The sequence below is a fragment of the Phodopus roborovskii genome, unplaced genomic scaffold (assembly GCF_943737965.1).
Source record: "Phodopus roborovskii unplaced genomic scaffold, PHOROB, whole genome shotgun sequence".
NCBI classification, from domain to species: Eukaryota; Metazoa; Chordata; class Mammalia; order Rodentia; family Cricetidae; genus Phodopus; species Phodopus roborovskii.
In genome coordinates, this window is record NW_026126460.1 from 27,129,267 (window position 1) to 27,154,865 (window position 25,599).

Consider the following 25,599-nt stretch of genomic DNA (forward strand, 5'->3'; position numbering starts at 1 on the left):
CCTGTCTCAAAAAACAAAACAACAAAACAAAACAAACAAACAAAAAACCCCACAAGATTGAGGCTAGCTGGGGCTACACAGAAAGGTATACCACTACATTAAAAAAAAAAAAAAAATTTTCTGTTTGTTTTGTTGTTGTTGTTTCACAAGGCTGATTTCTGTATAGAAAGCAGAAGCCATACCACAGTCATCTGAATAAACTCTATTGAAGAAAAAGAAGAGCGAGCAGAATGCAGTGAAAAATATCAGACGTGAGGCGGGAGGATGGCTCAGTGGTTGAGAGCACTTGCTGCTCTTCTGGAAGGGCCACAGTTCAGTTCCCAGCACCCATATCGGGTGACTCACAAACACCTGTAACTCCAAATCCAGGGGATCCAACATCCTCTTCCAGCCTCTGAGAACATCAAGCGTACGCATACACACATTCCCATGAAAATAATTAAATAAAAACCATGTAAAACTTGACTATCCCATAGGCCAAAATGCATCACTGTCATTAAAAGGAAGAGGTAAAAGCAGAGACACACAGATCTGGGGGATGGTGCATTCTCTCTTATTCTCCCCATTCTCTAAGTTTACTGGCACAGATGTAGTTCACTTATTTGAAAGTATTGTATTCTTCAATCTTCCCATCCCATTAACTCACAAAATTAATCCAAACAAATGTATTGGCACAGCTAGTGGATAAAACATGTGCTCTCAATCACGTATGTAGGAGAGAGATCTTTAAATGTTTCTTCTTGGCACCACGTGCACAAATGAGGACTGTGTCTGTCTGCTGGATGGCAGGGATTGCTTCATTGTGTAAATCTCTGTCATAGCAAGCACAGATAGAATTCGATAGCAATAGTTATAAGAGCTCACAGATTGAACTCAGGCCTCCATGCTTGTGTGGGGAGCAAGTACTGACTGAGCCATCTTCCCAGCACAGGATTAACTATTTTTGAAAAGGAATTTAGAACTTTCCTCTATATTTGAATATGTTGCTCCCACTGGGTTTTTATTTCAATCCAGCGGAGGTACGATTTTATTATACACAAACCCCAAAGGAGAAAGCTAAAGCCAGAGTCCAGTGGTTTCTGCCCAAGAGAGTATTCTTTCTGATTTGTATAATTCTGGGTCAATTAAACCCATACTGAAGCCTCCAAAGACTGACTGCACCACACAAAGCTTGTTGACATTGCTGCTGTCGGGAGAAAGACGCTAGACTTGGGGATAAGTGAAGAAGGACATGATAGCTAGTTGTTGAGTAGCTCAACAAACTCCTTAAAGTTCCTCAGACATAGGCTGGGCAAAATATTTACTCAAGTTTTTTTTCTCCTGCCAGGTTTCATCTGTTCTCCTGGGTTCACAGAATGCAAATAGGCTTCAAAGCCCTAGTCCTGATCTTACTGGAATATTGACCAGCACAGCTACCAGAGGAGCTCTTGGTCCTAGACTTTTGTCAAAGGCCATGTGGCCTATGATTTCCTCGATTCTCTTTTTCTTTGGAGTTGGGGAGGAAGAGCCCTTCAATTTAAATAAAAGGTTTTAAAAAACATTATGTTTATTTGTACATCTCACATAGACTATTGGGACCTGGGTAGATGCATGGAGTTTTATGAGTACATGAGAGCTGGGAGGACCTACCAGAATGGTAGTACAACTCCATAAATACTTTAGCTCCAGCAGAAAAGTCAAATCCTCTCTGCAAGTGGGAATCTGATGGAAGGTGTGTCACACAATACTTGCCTCCAACAGCTCTTGTTGACTGATAAAAAATATATAATATATATCTTATAGAATACAATACATATAATATCTATGATATAATAACATTACATAAATAAGTGTGTGTGTGTGTGTGTGTGTGTGTGTGTGTGTAGGAACCTATATCACTTCCCTTGATTGGCTTGAATTTGGGGACATTAGAAATCCAGGACCATTCCTGTAACACAGCGCTTAGCATTCTGGGCCTGGAGTGCACACAGGCAACTGTCTTTCATAAATACTCTTAAGGCAACCTCCACATCAGCCAGAATTAAGGATTACAGCTGGGACGGATAAGATGTAGGAAATCCACTGTACATAGGGTTGACTAATACCTGGACAGGTATCCCCTGGTCTGCCTGGAGGCCCAGGAGGACCTGGTGGTCCAACATCTCCAGTTTCTCCATAGCGGCCAGGGGGTCCTGGGTCCCCTGGGGGACCTGACAAAGACAACAACAGATGTAATGAGACAAATGCCCACACATGTCTTAACTCTCTGGGGCTTGGTAACTTCCAAGTAGGACACTTTGCAGTTTCTTGACACATTTTAAATGGGATTCATCAAGTTGAGTCCCCTCTGGCTGTCTCTCCTCTGCAGACACATAAGACTTGAACAGAGTTCTCTTACATTGATTTAGGCTTCTCCTTTCACAGGCATCTTGGTAAATGCTAGTCAAATGACCTCACAGATTTTTTTCAACAGTTGAAGTAAAGCTATTTTCTGAAAGTTTAAACAACAATATAAAAAGCCCCACTACATATTTACATTCTGAAATAAAATTTGATGCCTTGAGCCAATGGGACATGAACCAGGATTAAAAGTTTTCCCTGCGCATTGAATGTCAAATCATCACAGTAACTGCTATGTCTTGAAACTGGAATGTCCTTCATGACTTTGAACACTCCAGTGCCAGTTGGTGTCACTGGTTTTGGAAGTTGTATAGTCTTGAAGAGGTGAGACCAAGAAGTAAGACAATAGGGAAGCTGTACTGGCCTGCGCTTGGGGTTCTGACAGGATTCACCCTCAGCTGCTGCCACTCAGAGCATCATTTGTGCCTATTCACTATGCTCCCTTTTAAAGGGCCCGGCAGGCCTCTCTTTCTTTCCTTCTCTCTGTCTGTCTGTCCCTTTCTCTCTCCATCTTTTTCTATCTCTCCCACCTGTCTTTCATCTCTTCCATTGCTGCTGTCCCCAGAGGACAGTCTCCCCCAGTTTTTTTTTTTCCCTTTTTATGATCTTTTTCCTTTACTAAAAGTAACCCTCTGCTTGAACTCTGATGCATGGTGTCTTTCTCCTTCAAACCACTTTTTAAAATTACAATGGGAAGGAATTTTGAAAGTTGTACACAGCCTGTGCCTGGTTCTAGTTAGTATATGCTAGCTTCCCAGTATGGCTGTCCCATGCAAACCTCTGTCCAAATTTGCCCCACCACAGAGTTTATGAACCACACCTTCCCTAGCATCCTGAAACCCTGACCCCAAATAAACCCCTCCTCTCTCAGATTCTCTAGGGTGTTTTATCACAGCAATGAGAAAAGTAACTAAATATGAATATTCATGCTTTAATCCTCCCTGCGGTGCTTGCTACAAAAATACTGGGCCCATCTAGTCCATTTCTGCATAAATTATGGAAGAATTAAATTGAACACAAACCTTTGAGTAGAGGAAAGGGAGTTACCAAAATGCCCGGTGGTCCTGGGTACCCTCGATCTCCAGGATCCCCCTGAAATCATCCATTCATTTACTTTTCTTAGAAATAACAATTCTTCCTAGCATTAAGCAAAGGTTAGAAGGCCATGGGTGCATCCACCAGGGAAGTAAAGACAATTGACTGGCTAGAGAAGTAGTTCAGGAAGAACTAACAGGCATCTGGCCTCTCACCTACACTCAGGAGAAAGCAATGAATGGACAAAGCTACAACAAAAGCAAAAAGATTAACTGTAGTAACATTTCCACTGTGTGCCCATAAATTAAACACCATGTAAGTCATCTAGTTTTTTAGGTAGACTTTGAACATTAGTATCTAATGGAGCATTCCAGGGTAAACCATTTCGGTCACTTAGCAAGACCTGAATCCCATTTCATTATAGCAGCAAAATACTGTCTCTCCCTTAATTGTGTCCCCTGAGAGTGGCTAGACTTGTCCTGAATGAGCACTGGATATTTTTACAAAAGAAGTTACAAAACAAAAGAAACAGCACTACATACAAAGCTGCAAAAGCAGATGACCCCTATGCATGTGATCTCAGGAGAGTTTTGAAACTCTCATTATTCTTCACTTTTGAAAGAATTGCTTTCTCAAATATAAGTGTAACTGTACTACGTGTATTAATCCAAGAGTGTTATGAAATGTACTACTTATACATAATAAACAGCCTGCATTAAAATGATCCTTATATGATCATACCTGTCTCTTTCAAGAGTTATATTGTTTGAGTATTCAAAATATTCTAAAACCTTAAGTTGATATCAGAATGATCTAAAACTTTTTCTAACATGGGCTCATGTTCTTACCTTTGGACCAAGAAATCCGAACATCCCAGGGTCTCCAGGCACTCCCTGTTCCCCCTATAAACAACCACAGACACACTTCAAGCAGCTGACTGTGTCGAGCTGACATCACCTCACTCTAACCTAAAGTGGACAGTTCATACTCACAGAAAGTCAGGGAATCCTTAGCCACTATCATACTGTATCAGTTTTATAACTCAGTTTTTAAAACCAACAGCACAATCCTGTAATTCAAAGGTTCTAAACTTTCCTAACGCTGTGACATTTTAATACAGTTCCTCCTGTTGTGGTGACGCCTCCTACCAACCATAAAATTATTTTTGTTGTTACTCCTTAACTATAACTTTGCTACTGCTATGAATAGTATATGAATACTGATATAAATATTTTTGGAGATAGAAGTTTGCCAAAGGGGTCACAACCCCAGGAGAGAACCCACTGTGTAATTCATAAAATGCAGGTATCTGAGCCAGGTGTGTAGCATACACTTGTAATCCTAGCACTTAATATGGGGAGGATAAGTGGATCAGGGGTTCAAAGCCAGCCTCTTTTACATGGCTAGGTAGTAAGTTCAAGGCCAACTTGGACTATGTAAAACCCTATCTCAGAAAACCAAAAAAAAAAAGGGGACTGGAGAGATGTTACAGTGGTGTGGGGCATGTACCACTCTGCAGAGGGCTGGAGTTGGCTTCCTAGCACCCTTGTTCAATGGCTCAAAACTACTGATGTCCTCTGGACTCTGTAGGCACCTGTAATCACGTGTACATGTAACTGCACATGCTTTAAAAGCTTAAAAGCATATGAATACATATTTAGATATATGATGCAATTTTAAATTATATAAATATGTTTAGATAAATTATATAAATATAATGTAAAATATAATATATTCTATAAGATATAAATAATTTAAATATATAACTAAAATAAAATAAACCTTAAAAATATAGCTTAAACCAAAATACGTGGTTGGGGGCAAAATGACTCTGTTAGTTAAGGTTGTTTTTCCATGAAGCCTGAGGTTCAATCTCTGGAATCCATAGAGCAGAAGAAAAGAATAGGCACCCTTAAATTGTCCTCTGAATTCTATGCACATGCAGAGACACACATATGTACATTCACAGGTACACACACACACACACACACACACACACACACACACACACACACACACACAAACACATACACACACAAATGTAAAATAAACTTTAAACCTAAAGAACAAAAATCCATCTGCCTTTCCAATTCCTGTCATTGTTCACAAACAACAGTACAACTTAATTCATCAGCTCTGCTGGGATGTACACTTGCCTTGAATCCTGGAAAACCTGGAGATCCATGGGAACCAGGCTCACCCTAATAATTAAAGAAAATCAACAAGCAGAATTCAAACATAAGGCATAGCCTTTATTTTTGTTAACCTTGTTGCATTGCTGTGTAGTCTTGATATGCATTGATATGCACAAAATAAAGTGAAATAGTATAAAATGGATTCTATGTATTTATGCTAGTCTTGTTCAGAAATTCACATCGTTGCCCGTGTTTAATTAAGAGTATGTGTGCTTTTGCTGTTTCTATTGTTCCAATTTAAATTATTTAGCATAACAATCTACAGTACATTCATTTGCATGGAAATGAATAGTCACTCTGTGCAGCTTCAGCAATAAAAATGACACAAAAGTTAATAATGGGCCATTCAATACCAACAGTACAGTGATCTAAGCCTACTGGAACCTGGCCTCCATAGAGATTCCATGGGGCATACCATTCCTGACACGTGAGGTGACGTCTAGGAGCTGACACAGTATTTTCCTTCAAGGCACCCTTACATAGACACCTTAATTCATGAAATGCATTTAACTAACCAGCACATGTATCTATCACCCTAACATTGAGCCAACAGGAACAGCCACCATCCTGGCCCCTACACCCACAGCTTTCCAGTTTTGTGCATGTCTCTTGTATGAAAATGACATAAAAGGAAGGGAATAACCCAGCTCTTGTGCAAAAACACATTACTGTGTGTGAGATAGTTTCTATGCTTTAGCTTATGGGAATTCAGGGATAGTCTCACAAATGCATGAAAATAATGCTTCCAAGCTCACAGAGTCTTAGGACTAATGATCCTTACCCGGGGTCCTGGGAACCCAGGAATACCTTTCTCTCCTTTTGTCCCGATACCAGGCTCTCCCTTAAAAGATGACAACATTAGAAGGCTTTAATCATCAACACTTCCTTAATTTGGAAAGCAACAGCAAAATGAAAAACAAAAACAATGGCAACAGCTCAATGACAGCAACTCCTTTACAATGGAGGTTTCTAAGATTGTAGTAAGATAATGAAAATTTCTGGTAGTAAATGCTGGCAGTTAATGTAATGAGAAATCCACATAAAAATTAGATGAAAACATCATCTCACATAAATAAATGAAAGGAATTTAAATTACCTTGCGTCCTGGAGGTCCTGGAGGTCCAATCATTCCGGGAATTCCTTTTATACCCTAAAAAATATGATTGATATAATATGATTACATAGTCACCAAATACCATATACTTCATAAATCATTTCTTTCGACAACCTGTTTCTCATTAGTTTTTTATTGTTTTGTTTTGTTTGTTTTAGGTAAGGAATCAAATTAGCAACTAGACCTAAGTACATTTACATCCCGGGTATTATTTGGATGAGTATGAAAAGTACATGGGGCATGGAAGAGAGCTATGAAACCACTCTGCAGATGTGAGGTTAGGAACATAGGTATTGGAAGTACTGGCTGCTTGTGGTAAGGTAGGAGAATTTTGCGCATAATTAAAGAAAAGAACTAGAGACTATGCATCTGTCGTTGGGAATATCTGTGCTGTACAGATGAATTATCCACGGACAGATGAATTCTTGTTTTCCCAGAGTCTATCATGTATCCAGCTCTATGCATTTGTTAGTTTTTCAGCTGTCAAAACATGAAACTCTTCTCTAACCTTGAAAGGACAACTGGACTCCCTATGATCTCTGCTGCTGGCAATCAGAACATCTGTGTGAACTGGAGAGCCTTTAAGGCTCTGAGCCTCAGCCCTTACGCCTGTATAACTGGACTAAGAAGAACTCCAGCCAACTGAAGCAGCTTTGAGATGTCTGTGGCAGTGCACACAGCTCTGTATTGTGAAAGGTTTCCAATTCCTGCTTCACTAGGTGACCTAGGCAGTAAGTGGGACTTACCTTTTCTCCTTTGTAGAGATTCAGATCAGGTGGTTGTACAAACAGGGTGGGCCCAGGAGGACCGTGCTGGCCAACTTCACCCTTTAACATCAAGGAAATAGGTATTTCATTTTATCTTATGTTTTGAAGCAAGGAAAACTTTCACCCAGGAACCATATAATGTTTCTAATCTTGTAAACTCTAGACTTAAAATAAAAATCATGGAAAATGTATTGTGTGATGTAAAATTGTATTTATTGTTTCTTGTGAAAATATGGCTTGAAGCTAATTTTAAGAATAAAAATAAAGATGTTCTATCTGGGTGTTGGTGGCTCATACCTTTCATCCCAGCACTTGGGAGGCAGAGGCAGGCAGATCTCTGTGAGTTCGAGGCCAGCCTCGTTTACAGAGTGAGTCCCAGAACAACCTCCAAAGCAACAGAGAAACCCTGTCTCAAACAAAACAAAACAAAATCCAAAATGAAATAAAAAAGAAATTCTATAATGTCACTACCTGGAGACAGTCTATTGAAGACATTTGGTGTAGTGTTTTGTAGTGTTTATTTATGACATGCACACAATGTATGCATATACAAGCATACATACATATCTGCACACATGCAAGTGAATAATGTCTTGTTAAATGCAACTTTAAAACTACAATCAAGCTAAATATTATATATCTTTGCTCTCAGCAAATAAGAGATGAGTCAGGAGAATCACAAATTCGGGGCTAGCATGGTACATAGTATGTGTGTTTCTGATGGGTGGTATTTCTTCATGAAAGATATCATTCCAAGTTTACTGAAAATAGTGTAACTAAGGATCCAGTCTGTGCCCAGACCAGGGAGGCACCAAAGACCCCAGAAGTTAGGAATATTGCAAGTTTTTTTTTCTTATATCCTATTAGCTAACAGTGTTCATGTGTTGACTGCTGCATACATTTGTAAGTAGAGGACTGCAAATACCCAAACAGCACAGCAGTAAGCAATGTGTACAGATAATGGTGATCACTCTTCTTCTCATAGTCCAAAGATAGCCAATTAGATCAATAAACAAGACCAGACCTATACACAACCAAAACCAAACCAAACCAAACCAAAAAAGAAAGAAAAGCCTGAAGAATAAAACACAAAAGATCCACAACCACATGACATGACCCAGCAACACTTAGTAGCAAACATGGAGGGTGGTGTTCTCATTTTGATTACTTTTTTATTTATTTATTTTAGATAATGTCTCATGTAGCCCAACTGGCCTCAAACTTGTCATGCAGCAAAAAAAAAAAAAAAAAAAAGGTTCTAAACTAATGCTCCTCCTATCTCCACCTCCCCAGTGCTAGGATATGTACCACCTTACCACCTTGAGGAACTCTTCCCAGAGGGGTGTGTGTGTGTGTGTGTGTGTGTGTGTGTGTGTGTGTGTGTGTGGTTTCACTCTCCTGAGGGCTGGGATTGCAGGCATGCATTACCATACACAACGGTGGTGTGCTCGTTATTTTACAAACATGTCCTAGTTCTGTGACCTGATCTTTATGTTCAACAGTATATCATGGGCATTTCAATCATCATGAAGTCTTCCTATTTAATTCTTGTTAACCAATCATACTGTAACTTAACCCTGGAACTCCATGTGAGCAGGGAACAGGCTGGTCTCTCGATATTAACCCTACCCTGCTGTGGAGTAGATGCTCAAGGGCTATTTTTCCCGTGTGGTGAAAGTACAACCTACCCTGTTGGACATTCAGGTTACATACAGAGAAGCCACCACCTTAAGTCAGTTTCCTATAGTACCCTATCCACGAAGCTACCTCCTAGCCCCAATATCATGCTTTGTCAGAGCTGTCATTTTAGAGCTGAGGGTAAACTAAGTTAGTGAAGAGAAGTTATGAGCTACAAAGTTGGACACTGACTACTCAGTGAACACAAAAGCTCACAACAGCCTCTATTACTAGAGAGGGCACACATCTTCAAGTCTGCTCTTTAGCACAAGGGATCCTTACCGCCTCTCCCCTTTGCCCTTTTATCCCCGCAGCAGGATTTCCCTGAAAGGAAAAGAAAATAAATCTAATTGCTTTTTAATTTTAAGAAGGCAATTAAAAGCGATTAAGACGTCTAGCTGCGCGACTCATTAAGGTTTATTGAAATGACAAGTCTGATGAAAAGAAAGAGGTAATAGAGATGAGTGTCAATGGCCACTTATCTCACCGAGGGCTGACTCTGAGGATGTGTTCTATGCAGAACTTACCTTCAACCCAGGACTCCCAGGATGACCTATAGGTCCCTAAATCAATGGGAAGAGATTATTATCAGTCATGGTCATCAGAATGTCTTTCTTGCCCCCCCCCAAGTTTCAACTAGGAAACACCTTTCATTTTAAAGTTGTTCATGTCACTGCTCTCATTCTTATGAGGAAGATAAAAATTTGATCTGATGGGAAAAATAGTGGTTACAAGAGTCTGGGAAGGCTGGATTAGGAGGAAGTGAATGAAAGAAGATCTAATCGATGAGAATGAAGGTACAGTCAATGGGAAGGATTGAGTTCTGGTGAGTCACAGTGAAGTGACAATCAACAACCACTTATATATCCCGAAATGGCTACAGAAGATTTAAATACTCCCAACAAAAAGAAATAATGAATGTTACAGGTGACATATGTGCTAGCTATCCTGCTTTGATCACTGCACATTGAATGCATGTATCCAAATGTCATGTTGCACTCATGAATACATAAAATTGTTTATGTGTGAGCAAGTATGTATGTGCTCACGTGTATGTAGGTGTATGTGTGTGTAGTACATGTGGAAACCAGGATCCACCTCAGATGTCATTTCTTATTTCTAGAGACAGTGTCTCCCACTGAAGTCTGGGGATCACTAATTAGGCAGGGCCAGCTAGTCAGGGAGCCCCAGCACTGGGATTAGAAGCATGTTCCACCTTTATGTCAAGAGTCAAGAAACATGCTTGGCTCTTTATGTGAGTCCTGGGCTAGAACTCAAGTCCTCAGGCTCATGTGGATAACTATCTCTTTAGCCCTATGTGCACAACTATGTGTCATTTAAAAATGAAATGGACAAGTCTAGTATGCTGGTGCATGCCTTTTATCCCAAGCACTCCCAAAGAGTCAGGCAGATTTCTGAGTCTGAGCCCAGCCTGGCCTACAAAGTGAGTTCCAGGACAGCCAGGGTTACACAGAGAAACCCTATCTTGAAAAAGAAGAAGAGGAAGAGGAAGAGGAAGAGGAAGAAGAAGAAGAAGAAGAAGAAGAAGAAGAAGAAGAAGAAGAAGAAGAAGAAGAAGAAGAAGAGAGCCACACACAGTGGATTTTAAAACATGGATGGGCTCTTTTTCTCTGTAGAGTGTGGCTTCTGACGGGGGACCTATGCATCAAGATGGGTTTCTGCCAATAAGGGTGGTTCATCAGCCTGACTCAAGAACTCAGCTTTGTTCTTACCGCTGCACTTTTGGTTGCAGAGCTATACTTACTGCTGGCCCTGGTGCACCAGCGTACCCCATGGGCCCTGTTGATCCTTGTGCACCCCTGGATCCCTAGAGAGAGAATGATCGGCACATTTACTGTGAAAACCACAATTATCTCTCACAGATAGGATGGCATGTAAGCCCAAGCAGATATAAACCTGCAAAGCAGTCATCCCCCCTCCTGCCTCTCCCCCTATGCATATTCTCAGTGAGAGCATCTTCAACAGAGATGGGAACAGCATTCCAGTAAGGGCGATACACTCCTCAGTAGGGTTCCCTTCAGATCAAGAGAACACTTGACATCTCACAAACAAATCTTGTAATAATAAAAGTCGGAGACAAAAGAACTTCATTGGCTCTCCCTAATTCCAATAAAGACATTTGTTAGTTTATGCCTATGAATATTTGCCTATGTACATTGTGCCTACAGAGGCCAGAAGAGGGATTTCCTAGGACAGTGGTTCTCATCCTTCCTACTGCTGTGACCCTTTAATACAGTTCCTCATGTTGAAGGGACCCCCAACCACAAAATTATTTCCATTGCTATAATTTTGTTACTGTTATGAATCATAATGTTAAGTATCTGGTGTGCAGGGTATCTGATATGCTACCTCCAAAGGGGTGGAGACTCACAGGTTGGGAACCATTGTCTTACACCTACAGTTACAAACACTGGTAAGACTCTACGTGGGTGCTGGGAACCAAGATCAGGTCCTCTTCAAGAGCAGCCAGTGTCCTTAACCACTGAGTCATCTCTCACACCCCCTATTTAAATATTAATGTACTTATATTTTTTAAATACTCTTGAAATGTGGCCTAGAAGACCAAAAAAAAAAAAAAAAAAAATGGACGGGAACATTGTCCCCAGCTCAGGATCAAGATGGTTCAGACATAAGCAATTTTCTGCGTCATGTAAGTTGCCAGCACCATGGTTTATACACTGGCAGATGGCAGGGATGGCTGAGCAGGCCATCCTTCAGAGTGTGAAGATCTGCTTTTTTTTTTTTTTGGAGGATGAACTGGCATTTATCTTAGCAGTGACATCAGAAGCATCTCATTTGCTACATAGAATCGAGCTTCTGCACAGTTAGGGAACCAACCAGCCTGGGGATGCAATTCTGTGGATAGCTAGAAGCTGCAAAGCAGAATTACAGGTTAGTCACTGGGAGGTAAAACTGCTTTCGGTCTCAATCTTTTAGACTGTGGTAAATGGGAAAGGCTAATATGATCATTGAAGTTCCAGCTATGGGGAGATGGAAGTAGGACAAAATAGCAATAAACAATTACTAATTTAGCAAGCAAAATGTTATATAAGTGCAACAAAATTCCATTTGCTATATTTATGTAGGAGGCCGTGTGTGTGTGTGTGTGTGTGTGTGTGTGTGTTTCTAACAGTTAATATCCTAAAGACCAATAAATGTCTAACAATGCTAAATAATCATGACCAGACAATGGGGGAGCTATTTTTGAGGTTCAGTGACTACTTTCTGATGGGTGAACTAGAGCATCACGCATGGACTAACACCCTGTCAGTACTATAAAATCCTTAATTTTGACAAGGGATCACATTTTTTTATTCTATACTACATTGGCTCCATATGTTTTGTGGCTGGTCCTGCCGGACTTAAAATCTAAAGAGCTTTTTGAAGAGAAGATGGATGCCTTTGGTCTTCTCGGAGGACTTACTGGTAAGCCGGGCAGTCCTGGGTCCCCTCGGTCTCCCTGCAATGACAACATTATACTGTTCACAAGAGGACCATATTCTAGGACACAGATGACTCAGAAAGAGAAATGGAACAAGAACGATGCACTAACCCAGAAGGACAGCATGTTCACTTTGTCAGTATTGAGAAACAACCACAGAAAGTCTCACTCCATAGAGCAGATTTTTTTCTAGTGCTACCTACTGGAGAGCAGTGTAGGGTAAAAAGGGTCAAGGAAAAACACCCTGTCCTTGACTTGACCCTCAGACCAGTGTAGTGAGATATCCACCCCATCTGCACCTGTTGCACTGACCACGCCCATTGGGACATGGGGACAGGTGCAGGTGTGATGGGGGGGGACTGGGTCTGGGGTCCTGGACCCCAGCTCGATCTCTTACTTCCTGGTTAGAGACAGCGATTTCTGGAGGCATCCTTGGGATGGGAACCTGCAGCAGTCATCTGTTTCTGATGCAGGCGATTTCTCCCTGAATAAACATCCATCAGCTATCATTTCCCAGATTCTTATTTACCATGCTGTAGAGCAGGGCTTGAAATCCTAGCAATCCCTGAGCTTGCCCTGAGAGTCAGGCTGCAGAATCCCATCAATCCCTCAACAGAGAATCCCACAAATCCCTAAGCTTGCCCCAGAATCCGTCTATAAAAACTACCAATCCCAAGACACCCTGGAAAGCTCTGCTCCACCCCCAAGAAACCCTATATAAATTCTGTATCCTGTACAGTTTGCTGCTACTTCTCCCCCTTGAGGCAGCCACCCTCCTGGATTTTTCCTTCCCAATAAATCCCTTGAGTAAGGTATGCTATGTGGTGTGACATTTCCTCAGGAGCAGAGCCCAGCTGTAACAATTTCACAGGAGCTAGATCAGAGCTGAGTGGAGCAGAACTGTAACACTTTCCCTGAGGAAACTTTCCCGAGCAGAGTCATTACACTTGCATTGGTGAAACCTCTCCCTGGAACAGAATTGTAGGCTGCTGCACTGTTTGTGGTATTCCTTGGCTCCAAGCTGCTAGGATACCTTTCTATCTGAGCTGCAATGCTTACAGACAAGACAATATAGAAGAGAGATGTGGGTTGTCCTTCTGCTCATCTTACACTAGCATCTCGCCCTAAAAGTCCTGTTTCCTCGCAATGCACCTGTATCTTGTCTAGTGGCTGTATGGGGCCTTGCTGTAGAGCAGTGGTTCTCTGGGTCATGACCCTCTGGGTTGCACATCAGATATTTACATTATTGTTCATAACAGTGAAATTGCATTTATGAAATTTATGAAAATAATTTTATGGTCGAGAGTCATTACAACATGAGGAACTGTATTAAAGGGTCGCAGCCTTAGGAAGGTTGAGAACCACTGCTCCAGAGTGACAGAAAGGGACTGAAGGGAGGGTCCCTCACTGCTGCAGCATCCAGATCTAACACTGGACCTTGTGCTGAGATGTGATAGCTCTGTGTGATGATTAGAGGTATGCAAATGCTCCTAGACACAGAGTCTTTCTAAACTCAAGTTATACAATTTCAGATTTTACCCACATTTAGGTCTAGTTACTTCTGTTGTGTTAGTTTCGCATTCCTGTTCAACCAAGGCCAATTCAGGGTTCTCAGTGCCCTGCGATTCTCAGGTCAGTCCTCAACAGTGACTACCCGGCCCAAATAACAAAAGTGATGAGCCTGGGGAACCCTGAAATGAATATGTCCTTATAATTCCAAATGTATAGCAGCAAGGAAATCTACAGTCATAGAAACTAAAGCCTTCATACAAGTGTTGCTGAGCTATCTTGTTCTTTCAGGTTAATGACCAAAAAATTCAGTACATTCAAAAATACTTTGTAAGAAATCCCTGCCCATGCGTTTCCTGTTGAGAAAATGGCTTTGCTAACCCCATGATAGTTATAACACTCACCTGAACACCTTTAACACCACCTGAAATGAACACTGACCTTCCTTTTTCTCCATTTTCCCCGGGGTGACCCTGAAAAGGAGAGATTCGCTTAGGAAAAAGTACATTGCCATTCCAATATTTTCTTTTCTATATGAACTACTAGTCACCAATAAAAAGCACTGTAGCCATCTCACTGGGATGGACTTATCTTCTCCCTGATTTTACTGTTCTAAGATTTACATACACATCTCAGGCCTTCAGTTAGGGTCTGTGAAGGCTGTTCCTAAGGAAGACTCCTCACCAATGGATAGTTACTAATTATGAGGCAGAAAAACTGCATTCTTCTCAAAATATAGTGCAAGGATGTATTCTTAAAGATAAATAATTTTGCAATTTAATTTATGGCCCAGAAACAACTTTTTAAAAACATTTACTTGACCCATCTCAGTATTTGCTTTGAAAATAGAGTTAAGACCTTTAAAGACTTGCTTTCAAAATTGAAAGCATCTTCCCTTTTGTGAAGCTGCTAATTTGCCTAGAAAGTTTTGTTTCTTTGTTTGTTTGTTTGATTGATTGATTGATTGATTGATTGATTGATTGATTGATTGGCTGGCTGGCTGGTTGGATGGTTGGTTGGTTAATTGGATGGTTGGCTGACTGGTTAGTTGGATGGTTGGTTGGTTGGTTGTTAGTTGGCTGAATAATTGGTTGGTTGGTTGATTGCCTGGCTGGTTCGTTGGTTGGTAGGCTGGTTGTTTGGTTAGTTGGCTTATTATTTGGCTAGTTAGTTAGCTGGCTGGCTGGTGGGTTGTTTGGTAAGTTAGTTGGTTGGCTGGTTTTTGAGACAAGGTATCACCTTGTAGCTGAGTTCCTATCAAGAATTCAGAGATCTGCCTGCATTTACAACCCTAGTGCTGGGATTAAAGGCCTGGGCCACTATGTCCAACTGTTTAGAGCATTTTAAAACAGTAAATGAAATAGCTCAATGAGTTCCATTCTAATTTTTTTTATATAACAACTGAAAATCTCAATTAATATCATGTATGCATGAACTTAATTGTCACACAGAATGTGTGCCTTCTTCATATTATCAAGGTCTGTAAAGGAGTGTAACTTTCAAAGTTGATTCTACACACTAGAGCCGATGACTTTGTTTCCAGTGGGAGACTCTCAATGGCTTTCTGTTAAATCACATCAACTGCTCCTTTGAGGAATCAGTTTTGACTCTGCAGGCAGTGGTGGCTTCCTACAGTTCCAGCCTGAATGGATTTCAGTTCCACATTGAGTTAAGTCAGTTATGGTAATGGAAATCAACAGAATAGCTGCACACAGTCTAGAGCTGAAACGTAGAGGCAGAACACCTGTCGGGAAAACTCAAGGTCCTGGGAGTGATCCCAGATTAAAACAACTTCACTATATTGCTAGTTCCTGGGTCCACAAGTCACTACATGAAAAACAGACTGCTCTTGATCAGTGATGATGATGTCATGTGTGTCACAGCTTGTTGTGAGTGGTCACTAAGCTTTCCATGATTGATCCCTGCAAATCTTTGTCCATTTCTCATGTCTTTTTTATTTTAATGTATTTCTAGCATATACTAATTATGTCTAATAAGGTGTTTCATCATGACATTTTTATACATGTATCTTATTCAGAGTCACCCTGTTTGTTACTCTCCCTTGTCCCTCCCACTTCGGTTGACTCCCTCTTCCCAACTTGTGTCCCTTCTACTTTTGTGTCTTTTTGTGTGACCCAGTGAGTTTCATTTAGTTTGTCTAGGGGAACATGGGTGGGAGTTTGTCTACAGGAGTGTGACTGTATATCCTTTATTCAAACAGGTATACACAAAGAGAGAGAAAGACTACAGGTGCAGCAAAACACGTAGACATGTTGCCTCCTTAGATCTCAGAGATAAGCCCACGTGACATCTTAAAAAAAATGGTTACATGAGAGAGGGGATTAGTCTTCCAAGATGAAAGAGAAACAAACACAAGAGAAGCATTACTAAATGAAACTCAGAGCATAAGTGGAGTTGGAGAAATCATGGCCAGCCGCCAGAGCACAGACCACAGTGGCTGTGATGCAGACAATGACTCAGACAACAACTTCACATGGAAGAAACTTCGGGAGCTCTTTCTCAATGATGAAAACTTGCCCACTGATGGGAGATGCCCATTATGTAAATATGCTTCTCATACGGGTTAATAATAAAGCACTTTTGGCCAATAGGAAAGGAAGATAGGAGGGGCTAGGAGACAAGGAGGAAAGAGGAAGTAGGGAGGAGGAGTCAAGATGGAGAGTCTGGAGAGAGCTGGACTCCAGCAGCCTCCCCGGTAAGAGAAAGCCATGTGAAAATACATAGATCAGCAGAAATGGGTTAATAATTAAGGCAGAGCTAGCCGATAAGAAACAAGTAACCGGGCCAACAGCATTGTATAAAATACAGAGTCTCAGTGTATTATTTGGGGCTGGCGCGGCGGCAGGACAAGACCAGGTGGCAGCAGGCGAAAAAAACCCATACTCCTTACAGCCCACACATAGAAAGAGTGTGACATTTTAGTCACAGCATGAAGAAAGGTTAATTTGGTATCATACATCCATACATCTCGCATATATGATGCGAGAAAGGAAGGCACTGTAGACAACAGACTGGAGAATGTTTCACAGAGCAATTCATTGCTTTGATTCCCAATGTTTAAAGCTGCAAAGTACTACATAAATATTAATTCCAGTTTTTCCTTTCTCTGTGTATTGATGTGACAGGAAGAGACTGTCTAATGTTTAATGGCACACTTTAAAAGTCACAAGATGATAGCAACTTTTCCCAACCATGGCTGAGGTTGCTTTGGGCAGCTTTGGCATTCCTGGACAGTTTCACTTTACAGGGAGGGTAGTCAGGGACTATTGTGACAGTCCAACACTCTGGTCAGTGCTGCTGGCTATAGAAAAGCTACCACTGACAGCTCCTGCTCCCTGAAATGCCTGATTCAGTAGAATGAGGTCTTGTCGGAAGAGCTTGGGTTGTGCACATTCACCTCACTGCATTGTCAAATGGCTGAGACCAGAGCAGAATGCTTGACTGAGAACTTTAACAACCAACTGATTTTAATATGATCTCAAGAAAGCTGCCAGCCTAGAAGTCCTTCTGAGTTCTACATTCAGACTAGCTCTTCTTCGGTCTAGAGCACAGGCAAGATGAATGAAGAGAAAATGGATGACTCTGGTCGTGCCAATAACAAAGTTCTTGGGAGGACTTGAGAAGAGCTATTTAAATAGCAAAGGGGAAAGGCTGAAAGGCAGCCATATGTAGGAAGTCAAACTTTTCTTAAGGGAAAGCATTTATTTATTAAAATTTTTCTCAATTGTTATTAGTTCTTTGAGAATTTCCTGTAATGCATTTTCTCCGATTTTTACTTAAGTGAGAGAGGTAGATGGTGAGACTCAAAGAGTGTCCCTTGATGCAGTTATATTTGAGTACAAATTCATCCTGAATGGTGGGAGTGTGAGTTTCGATAAACTACCCCTCTCCTGTTTAAACCATCCAGTCTTTGTGCAGGAACTGGAAATACTTTAATGAAAGCAGTTAGATCACAAACCTTCTTAAAGCCACTCAGCATCTCCTTGTGGCATGGAGCCTATGCCACAAGCCTATGGCAGCCCCTACACATTCTGGTTCCCCGCACCTTGTCACCCCCCCCCCCCCAGTCACCCAGTTTAGTGAACTATGCTGCAGGCAAAGTTGCATTGACCCCTCTTCCCTAATACAGCGAGCCAGTTCCTCCTATAGTCTTTTCCCTTAGGATCACTCTAGGCCTTGCTAATGGTGTCTTACAGGGGGCCCCCCTGGGCCAGGAGCTCCTCTCTCTCCTGGAAATCCCGGATCACCTCTTGAGCCACTGAAGCCATCCACACCAGGTTTGCCTCTGGGTCCCGGGGGCCCTGGGTGACCCTGCAAAGGACAAAACTGTGAGTGAAATATTTCAGCAAGAAAACCCTAACACAAAGGCCATGCGACATGAGCCCCCAACTACAGAACTTATGACTCACTTGTTTCCTTATTCCACTTAGTGAGGCTTCCTAAAAGTACTAGAGAGTGAAATCACAATTGAAAAATGCACTATGTCCATGGTAAGTCAATCTAGCCTGAGTTATTCTCCAGCTTTGGAGGAAACCCTCCTTGAAATCCTGAGACACTGCTGCATTGTAAAGTTCGCCAAGCCCCACTTTCCTCTCCCACCAGGCCTCCATACTTTATGACCCCCAGTGCCACTTGCAAAGCGGGGACGTGCCAGAAAAGGAGACTTCCTTCATGGGCACACGTGTCATTCCATAGCACTGGAGCATGACTATTCTAGACTGTTTTTTTTTTTTTTTTTTTCTTTAATGTCTTTGAAGACGTTGCTCTTTGTGTAAAACGTTTTAGTTTGAGAATTATTGCACAAAATAGAAGACTAAGCAGTCTTTAAAGAACTAATCACACATCTTTTATAAATATATGTTTTTCAGGGATTCTGTTTTCTTTTTTATTTTTTTTTTCTTCTTCTTTAAGATAGGTTCTCATTATGTAAAGTGGGATTACCTCAAGCTCAAATCCTCCTGCCTCAGCACCCCTCCCATCCCCCCACCCCCAGCACTCAGGTGACACTGGGGTGCACCACCACACTCTGCTTCACTTAAACAGTCTAATGACTGTTTGTACTCCTCTCTTAAGACAATGGAGAGAAACGTGGGGACACTCACAGGTATGCCCTCCAAACCTGGAAATCCAGGGACACCCGTTGGACCCTATATCAAAATATGAAACAAAGATGTGAAAATGACTACATTATTAGATTGGCAACTATGTTTATTTGAAACTATGAAGAGTTAGTGACCCCAAAGTAAAAACCCTTAGCAGTCATTGCCACTTGTTTTTACATTGATTGTTCTAGACATGTAAGAGGTATCCTTTTCACACTCTGTTGTATGGACCTAGGAAGGCAACTTGGCAGAACCACCCCAAACAAATATTCAGCATGCTGTCAAACTCCAGCCCTCAGGATCCTTCCCAGGACAAGAAACTCTTAGTGTGAACAACAGCAATTGATGGGTTCATGTCCCCGCCCTGGCACTATACTGAGTTGCAAAAGAATTTTATATTTCATCAACAGAAAATAAACTATGGTTTTACACACAGGATGGCATATTCCTTGATACTTTTCAAGAAATAAACGTGGGTTAAGGAATTAACATAGAATGATCTCTAAGACATACTGTTGGCTAGGAAACGAAAGGCTCAGCTTGACACATGTAATGCTTTGTTTGGGTTGTTCAGAAAGCAGATGAATGATGCCAGTCCTCTGTGTGCACGTTTACAGATCAATGTTCTAGAAGGGCTTGTCTCTAGGGAGAAGGGCTGAGAAAAAGACTGGCTACCACAGAGACCTGTGTCTTGGTTTGTGACCAGCTGCAGATATGCAAGATTCCTGAGCCTAAGTGCTATGAAAAGGTGGATGGAACCATGTGTCCTTTAATGAGATAATATACTTTTCCTTCCCAGAATCCCCCTCACAGTGCAGCAGCTTACCAGGCTACAGGCACGCAGACCCACAAAGCTGCTTCCTGTCTTAAATTATTCAGAAGAGCATGAATTTGGCTTTTTGGGTTTCTCCTCTCTCAGCATGCTTCCCCCTTGTTTTAAGCTTCCTTACTCTTTTTATGAAGGTCTCCTGCTTGTCACGTGACTGTCTGCCTGTCTATTGTGTGTCTCAACTGCATGCTCCAGAACTCTATGCCCACATGCCAACTTAGACTGGGTAGGTGTTTTCCCTTCGCTCCTTTGTTTTCCTCCTTCACTTGCCCATCCAGGGGAGTTTTCCTTTAAATACTAATGAGATTGAGCTCGGACTTTTAAAGAAACAAATAAAGAAGCCCTGAGTATTGGAAACTGAGGAGATGTTAACTAACTCACCTTGTCTCCTTTCTCTCCTGCTGCTCCAGGCAGGCCACTGTCACCTCTCAGTCCTTTCTCTCCTGGAATTCCAGTGGGTCCCGGGGGTCCTAAGGGCCCTATTGGTCCCTGTGGTCCCAGGGGTCCTGGCTGACCCTGAAATGGAAAGGAGAAAAGAGGAAGAGTGATGTTTGCTCATGTAGGCACTTCCCTGTGCATATAGAAAAATCATAACACTGTGGATGAACAAATTCTAATAGAAACACAAATGACTGGCTAATACAAGTAGAAGCTATCGCATTGCCTTTTCAAGCTGATTTTAACATCTGTGATAAACTTGCATTATTGTGTTCATATATACATGTGTTCAAATTCCAGAAACCACGTGATAGCTCACAACCATCTACAATGAGATCTGACACTCACTTCTGGTGTGCAGGCTCACATGCAGCCAGAACACTGTATACCTGATAAATAAGTAAAATATTTTTAAAAACACAATATTGATATGCAGAAATTCAAGTTTGTTTATTTCTTTGTACAATAGTTAACCTATAGCAACAAGAATAGACCCAGAAATAAAAAATCAGCTTTTCCAAATGACATTCTGTCCATATGTAGAATTGGATGTGGGTAGAATGTGTATTTGACTGTTATGTTTAATAACTTGCTTTGCTGTCTTGGGTTACAATTCTAACAGTAGATGGAGAGAAGTTTAACATGAGCTGTTAAGTAATAAGACTGTCCCCAATGCGGGGGGGGGGGGGGTCTACCACACACTGTAATGGCAAATGTACCCGGTTGATGAAGGATGCCCTCCTGTGTGCTATGAATATAGGTTTCTCTTATTGGTTGATGAATAAAGCTGTTTCAGTCAATGGATAGGCAGCATGTAGCCAGGCGGGAAGAATAGGTGAGGCTACCATACTAAGAGAATTCTGGGAAGAGGGATACAGAAAGTGAATCGCTGAGGAGATGCCATGTAGTTACCTGGAAGGAAGGACATCCGGGCATTCTCTGGTAATCCAAGACCACATGAAGATATGATTAATAGAAATGGGTTAATAATTAAGAGAGAGCTAGCCAATAAGAAGCCCGAGCCATCGGCCAAATAGTTTATAATTGATGTAAGTCTTTGTGTGTTTATTTGGGACTAAACAGCTCCAGAACTGGGCAGGACACTTAGCTTGTTTTCCCATCATATCTCAATATGTGTTATGTCTCGTTAGAGTTTGAAAACACCGCCAAAGTCATTCAAAGTTGGCCTGTGAGCTTCTATGATTCTATAAATTTTCTAAAATCCATTAGGAAAAGATACTTTATGCAGGGTGGTGGAGGGGACACACCTTTAATCCCAGCACTCAGGAGACAGGGGCAGGTAGATCTCTGTGAGTTCAAGGCCAGCCTGGTCTACAAAGCTACACAGAAAAACCATGTATTGAAAAATTTAAAGAAAGAAAGAGAGGGAGGGAGGGAGGAATGAAGGAAGGGATAGTTTATAACTTCTTGTTCCCAACAATACTCATAACTACATCTTTTAAACATGAGAGTTTTTAAATTGTTTTAGTGCATTGTGTAATGTCTGAGCCCACACACATACATGCATTATCTATACATGCAGGCACACATATGCCACAAGGATGTGTGTAGAAGGTGGAGTCAGTTCTCCCATTCTACCATGTGGATCCTTGTGATAGAACTCAGGTTGTCAGGTTGTCAGGCTTGATGGCTTGACATTGAGCCGTCTCACTGCTCAGTAACTGCATTTGATGAATAAATATACTTTGCTATTTGGACAGAAACATTTGATGAATTTTAGGAGCTAGCTTCACCTCTTAGATTTTTAGAACAAATGCTGGATGGTCTCTGAGATGTATAGGGTCCGTGAAAAAGATACTTTTTGTAGAGTGCTATCTGTATAAAACTCTGAGATACCTCAAACCAAAGTGTTGGCCCCATTTCTTTTGGGTACCTACTCTTGTGTGAAAGAAGTACTGTGTGCCAACAATTGGAAGGGTTCTGATAGCCAGATATTCCTGTAAAATTGGGGCATTAGACAAGCTTCTCTCCAGATGAGCGTATAAGCATGGGTAGCAGAATACCTTACCATGGTCCCCCTACTCAAGAGAACCCCCCAGAGGGAAAATGTGACAAGAGAAACCCAACCATTACCACACTTGGATCCTGTTTAGATAGTGCTTCTGGCCTCGGCCAGTCCCAGCCTTGCAGAGGAGATGACATAAAGGCTTAAACTGGGTCCTGGCAACAATGAAAGATGACTGAGCAAAATGTCATTTGCCATAGCAGGAAAAACAGAGCCGTGTTGAAAGCCCGTTAGCCTGAGATGGGGTGAACACATTGTGTGACTTCTCACCACAAAGCACCGTGTAGCCTCACCCGCCTGAGTCACTGAGTACCATGAAAACAGGAAGGACAGGCAGCAGGGAAGGTGGCAGAGGTGAAAGAGCAAGGGACTGAAGGCCAGACTGCAGCCCAGGAAGAAGGGGAACCAAGTCAGTCATCTCCATAGACCGCTAGAGAGGCCCCTGATTGGAAGGCCTGGGGCTGAGGGAGCCAGGGCAGTGCAGTCTGAGGCTGGGATGTTGACAGAGAAATGTGGATATGGGCAGCTAAACTCCCCTGAGTAAATGTGAGTCTGCAGTGAGGGTCTGAGGAGAATGGGGTGAATTGACGGCATTTGCAAACAGCCATTAGAGAGAGCAACAAAGAGCTATCCTGGCTTCAGAGAACATGCAGAAGACAGTGACCCAGGCGCAAGGTTCGGTCCCTGTGATCAAAGCTCACGGCCACACTTCAAGCTGTGTGTTCTTGGGTGCATGCTTTCTTCTAAAACTAACTCGTTAGCATATATTAATTGTGCATAATAATGGGCTTCGTTGTGACATTTGTGGACTGCATCTTGAGCCTCTCTCATGCTCAGCATCTTCATCTGACAAGAGCTTAGGGCCATAGGGGGAAAAAAAAAAGAATAAAATCTGTAGAGTTGTTTTACTTGTCATGATAAATGTTAATTGCCGCTATTATGGACCATTATGACAAATGCGTAAATGACAAAAAGCCCCAGAACAATGCATCATATGCTTCAGCCCTCAAGAACCAGGACGGAGCCTTTTGCTGACTTCATTTACAAATGAAGGCTTCTAGAATGGTGTGCAAACAAATGGTGGGAGGGAAGATCCAAGCCCGGACAACTCCACATTCCCCTCACTGTGCATCTTATCATCAGCCACTGTGGCCCTTGTAATAAAGACACACTGACATTTCTGTGCCACCACTCAGTCATCCTTTAACAACTACCCAGACTGCACAAATCAAAACTGTACTCTATATGTCTTTCCCTCTCGCTTCATGCTTGCCTATACTCAACATAGTGGCTACAGTTGACTGAGTGTTCTGAAAGACTGGACTTTTTGAGAATTCTGATATATATGTATGTGTTCCCAGATAAAGCAGAGCTGTGAGACCTTGACGGCATGGGGGAAAGTAGATCAATTTGCAATGGATAGCAAGTGAATTTTAGACCACGACCTAAAAGGAATAATGATGATTTCAGATGACTTTCTTACCCTATGTTGATTACTCATAACTGATATTAACCTTTTCAATGAGATTAATTGACGTACATTTAAAAAGTTCCCTTGTTTTCTAAATTCGAAAGTCAGAAAATAAAACAACTGCTAGTCTTTTCTTCCTTCCTTTCTCTCTTTTTTGGTTTTGCTTTTTGAGACAGCTTTTCTCTATGGAACAATTCTGGCTGTCTTGGAACCCACTCTGTAGACCAGACTGGCCTCGAACTCACAGAGATCTGTCTGCCTCTGCCTCCCAAGTGCATCACCATGCCCTGCTACAACTGCTATTTTATTAAGTTTGAAATTATCTTTCCATCGTGCAAGTAATTTGTACAACAATTCCCTAAATTGTCTTCTGTGAATATAGTACTTTACAAGAATGTGTTACTTGGAGACATAACACGATGAACTCTCAAATATAAAAGGGAAACTAAGAAAGAGGCAGCCAATTAACTAGCCATAAATCTCTTTAATGCATTTCATTTCAGACACGCAATCCTGAATCCAGTAAGCTAATGAACTTTGCAGAGAAAGGGGGAATGGAAATGTTTAACACGATAGTATGACTGATAGAATTCTATTTAGTATGCTGTGGAAACTGGTCTTGATTTAGAGAAAGAACCATAAAAATTCTTTTAAAACAAACAGTAGAGCAGAAATGAGCTGTATTGCTAAAAGAAACCAAACCTTCCAGGGTTCCCTCCCCTGGCCCCTGCCTTTGACATGCACAGCAATTTCTGCCATGTCTGAAAGCTCTTGTCTTCAGAGCTCTGAGTATGCTGCCCTGTCTCACAAGCCACCGACCTACCCACACACCTTCCGCCCCTGGTTGACAGTCTGTCCTGACTCACGAGGGTTACCAGTCTCTCTAAGTTCCCATGGGAAGAAGCCTTCACCCTGACTACCGCCCTTGCCCTCAAGGATAAGATGCCTCTCTCCAAGATGCCCAAAGAACACTTTTCTCCTATTTGAACCACCCCCTTTTCACCTTCGCCCTCCCCCAAACCCTAGGCACTGAACCATGATCTCTGGTAAGACAGAACATAGGCACCCAAGGCCATGCTGGTGGCAAAGAAGCCTTGGTTATCCGTCATTACTATAATGAAATGACCCAGAGGCCGACTGAGGAAGTACAAAGAAAAGAGCTGGGCTGAGGATATAGCTCAGTGGGAGAGCCATGCCTAATATGCGTGAGGACCTCGTATCACAAATAATTAACTAATGACAAAATAAAAATATCTGTGCTCATGGTTCTGGAAGTACATGCAGGGTATAAATGACGTGGCGAGGCTCTGGCCACAGCCCCGGAAGCTATACCACATAGTGTTGGGAGAAAGAGCATGCGTGCTGGGGTGTAGAAGTGTAGTTTCGCCTCTAGCCTTATAAAGCCATCTGATTCAATCAGGGGACTTCACTTCCACAGAGGCCCCACCTCTAAGCATTATGGTAATCATGGGTTTCTTGATCCCCTTTCATACTCCTCAATGCCACTAACAAATGACTTTGGAGAGAGGGACCCTGTTTGCAGGAACCAAAATACACTCAAGCCATAACTGCA

General features: G+C 41.8%; 1 protein-coding gene across 1 annotated transcript in view; it reads right to left on the minus strand.

Moving 5' to 3' along the window:
• The window catches only part of Col4a4 (collagen type IV alpha 4 chain), a 109,777-nt gene that overhangs the window by 52,416 nt on the left and 31,762 nt on the right, over positions 1-25,599 (minus strand). Inside the window, exons 5-19 of the mRNA XM_051190572.1 lie at positions 20,473-20,607; positions 19,263-19,307; positions 18,355-18,471; positions 14,544-14,612; positions 12,613-12,648; positions 10,933-10,995; positions 9,695-9,730; positions 9,450-9,491; positions 7,470-7,550; positions 6,706-6,759; positions 6,391-6,450; positions 5,571-5,615; positions 4,263-4,316; positions 3,402-3,471; positions 2,085-2,189 (exon numbers count right to left, since the gene is read on the minus strand). Coding sequence (XP_051046529.1) covers positions 2,085-2,189; positions 3,402-3,471; positions 4,263-4,316; positions 5,571-5,615; positions 6,391-6,450; positions 6,706-6,759; positions 7,470-7,550; positions 9,450-9,491; positions 9,695-9,730; positions 10,933-10,995; positions 12,613-12,648; positions 14,544-14,612; positions 18,355-18,471; positions 19,263-19,307; positions 20,473-20,607 — 1,012 coding nt within the window. The remainder of the gene's footprint in view (positions 1-2,084; positions 2,190-3,401; positions 3,472-4,262; positions 4,317-5,570; positions 5,616-6,390; positions 6,451-6,705; positions 6,760-7,469; positions 7,551-9,449; positions 9,492-9,694; positions 9,731-10,932; positions 10,996-12,612; positions 12,649-14,543; positions 14,613-18,354; positions 18,472-19,262; positions 19,308-20,472; positions 20,608-25,599) is intronic.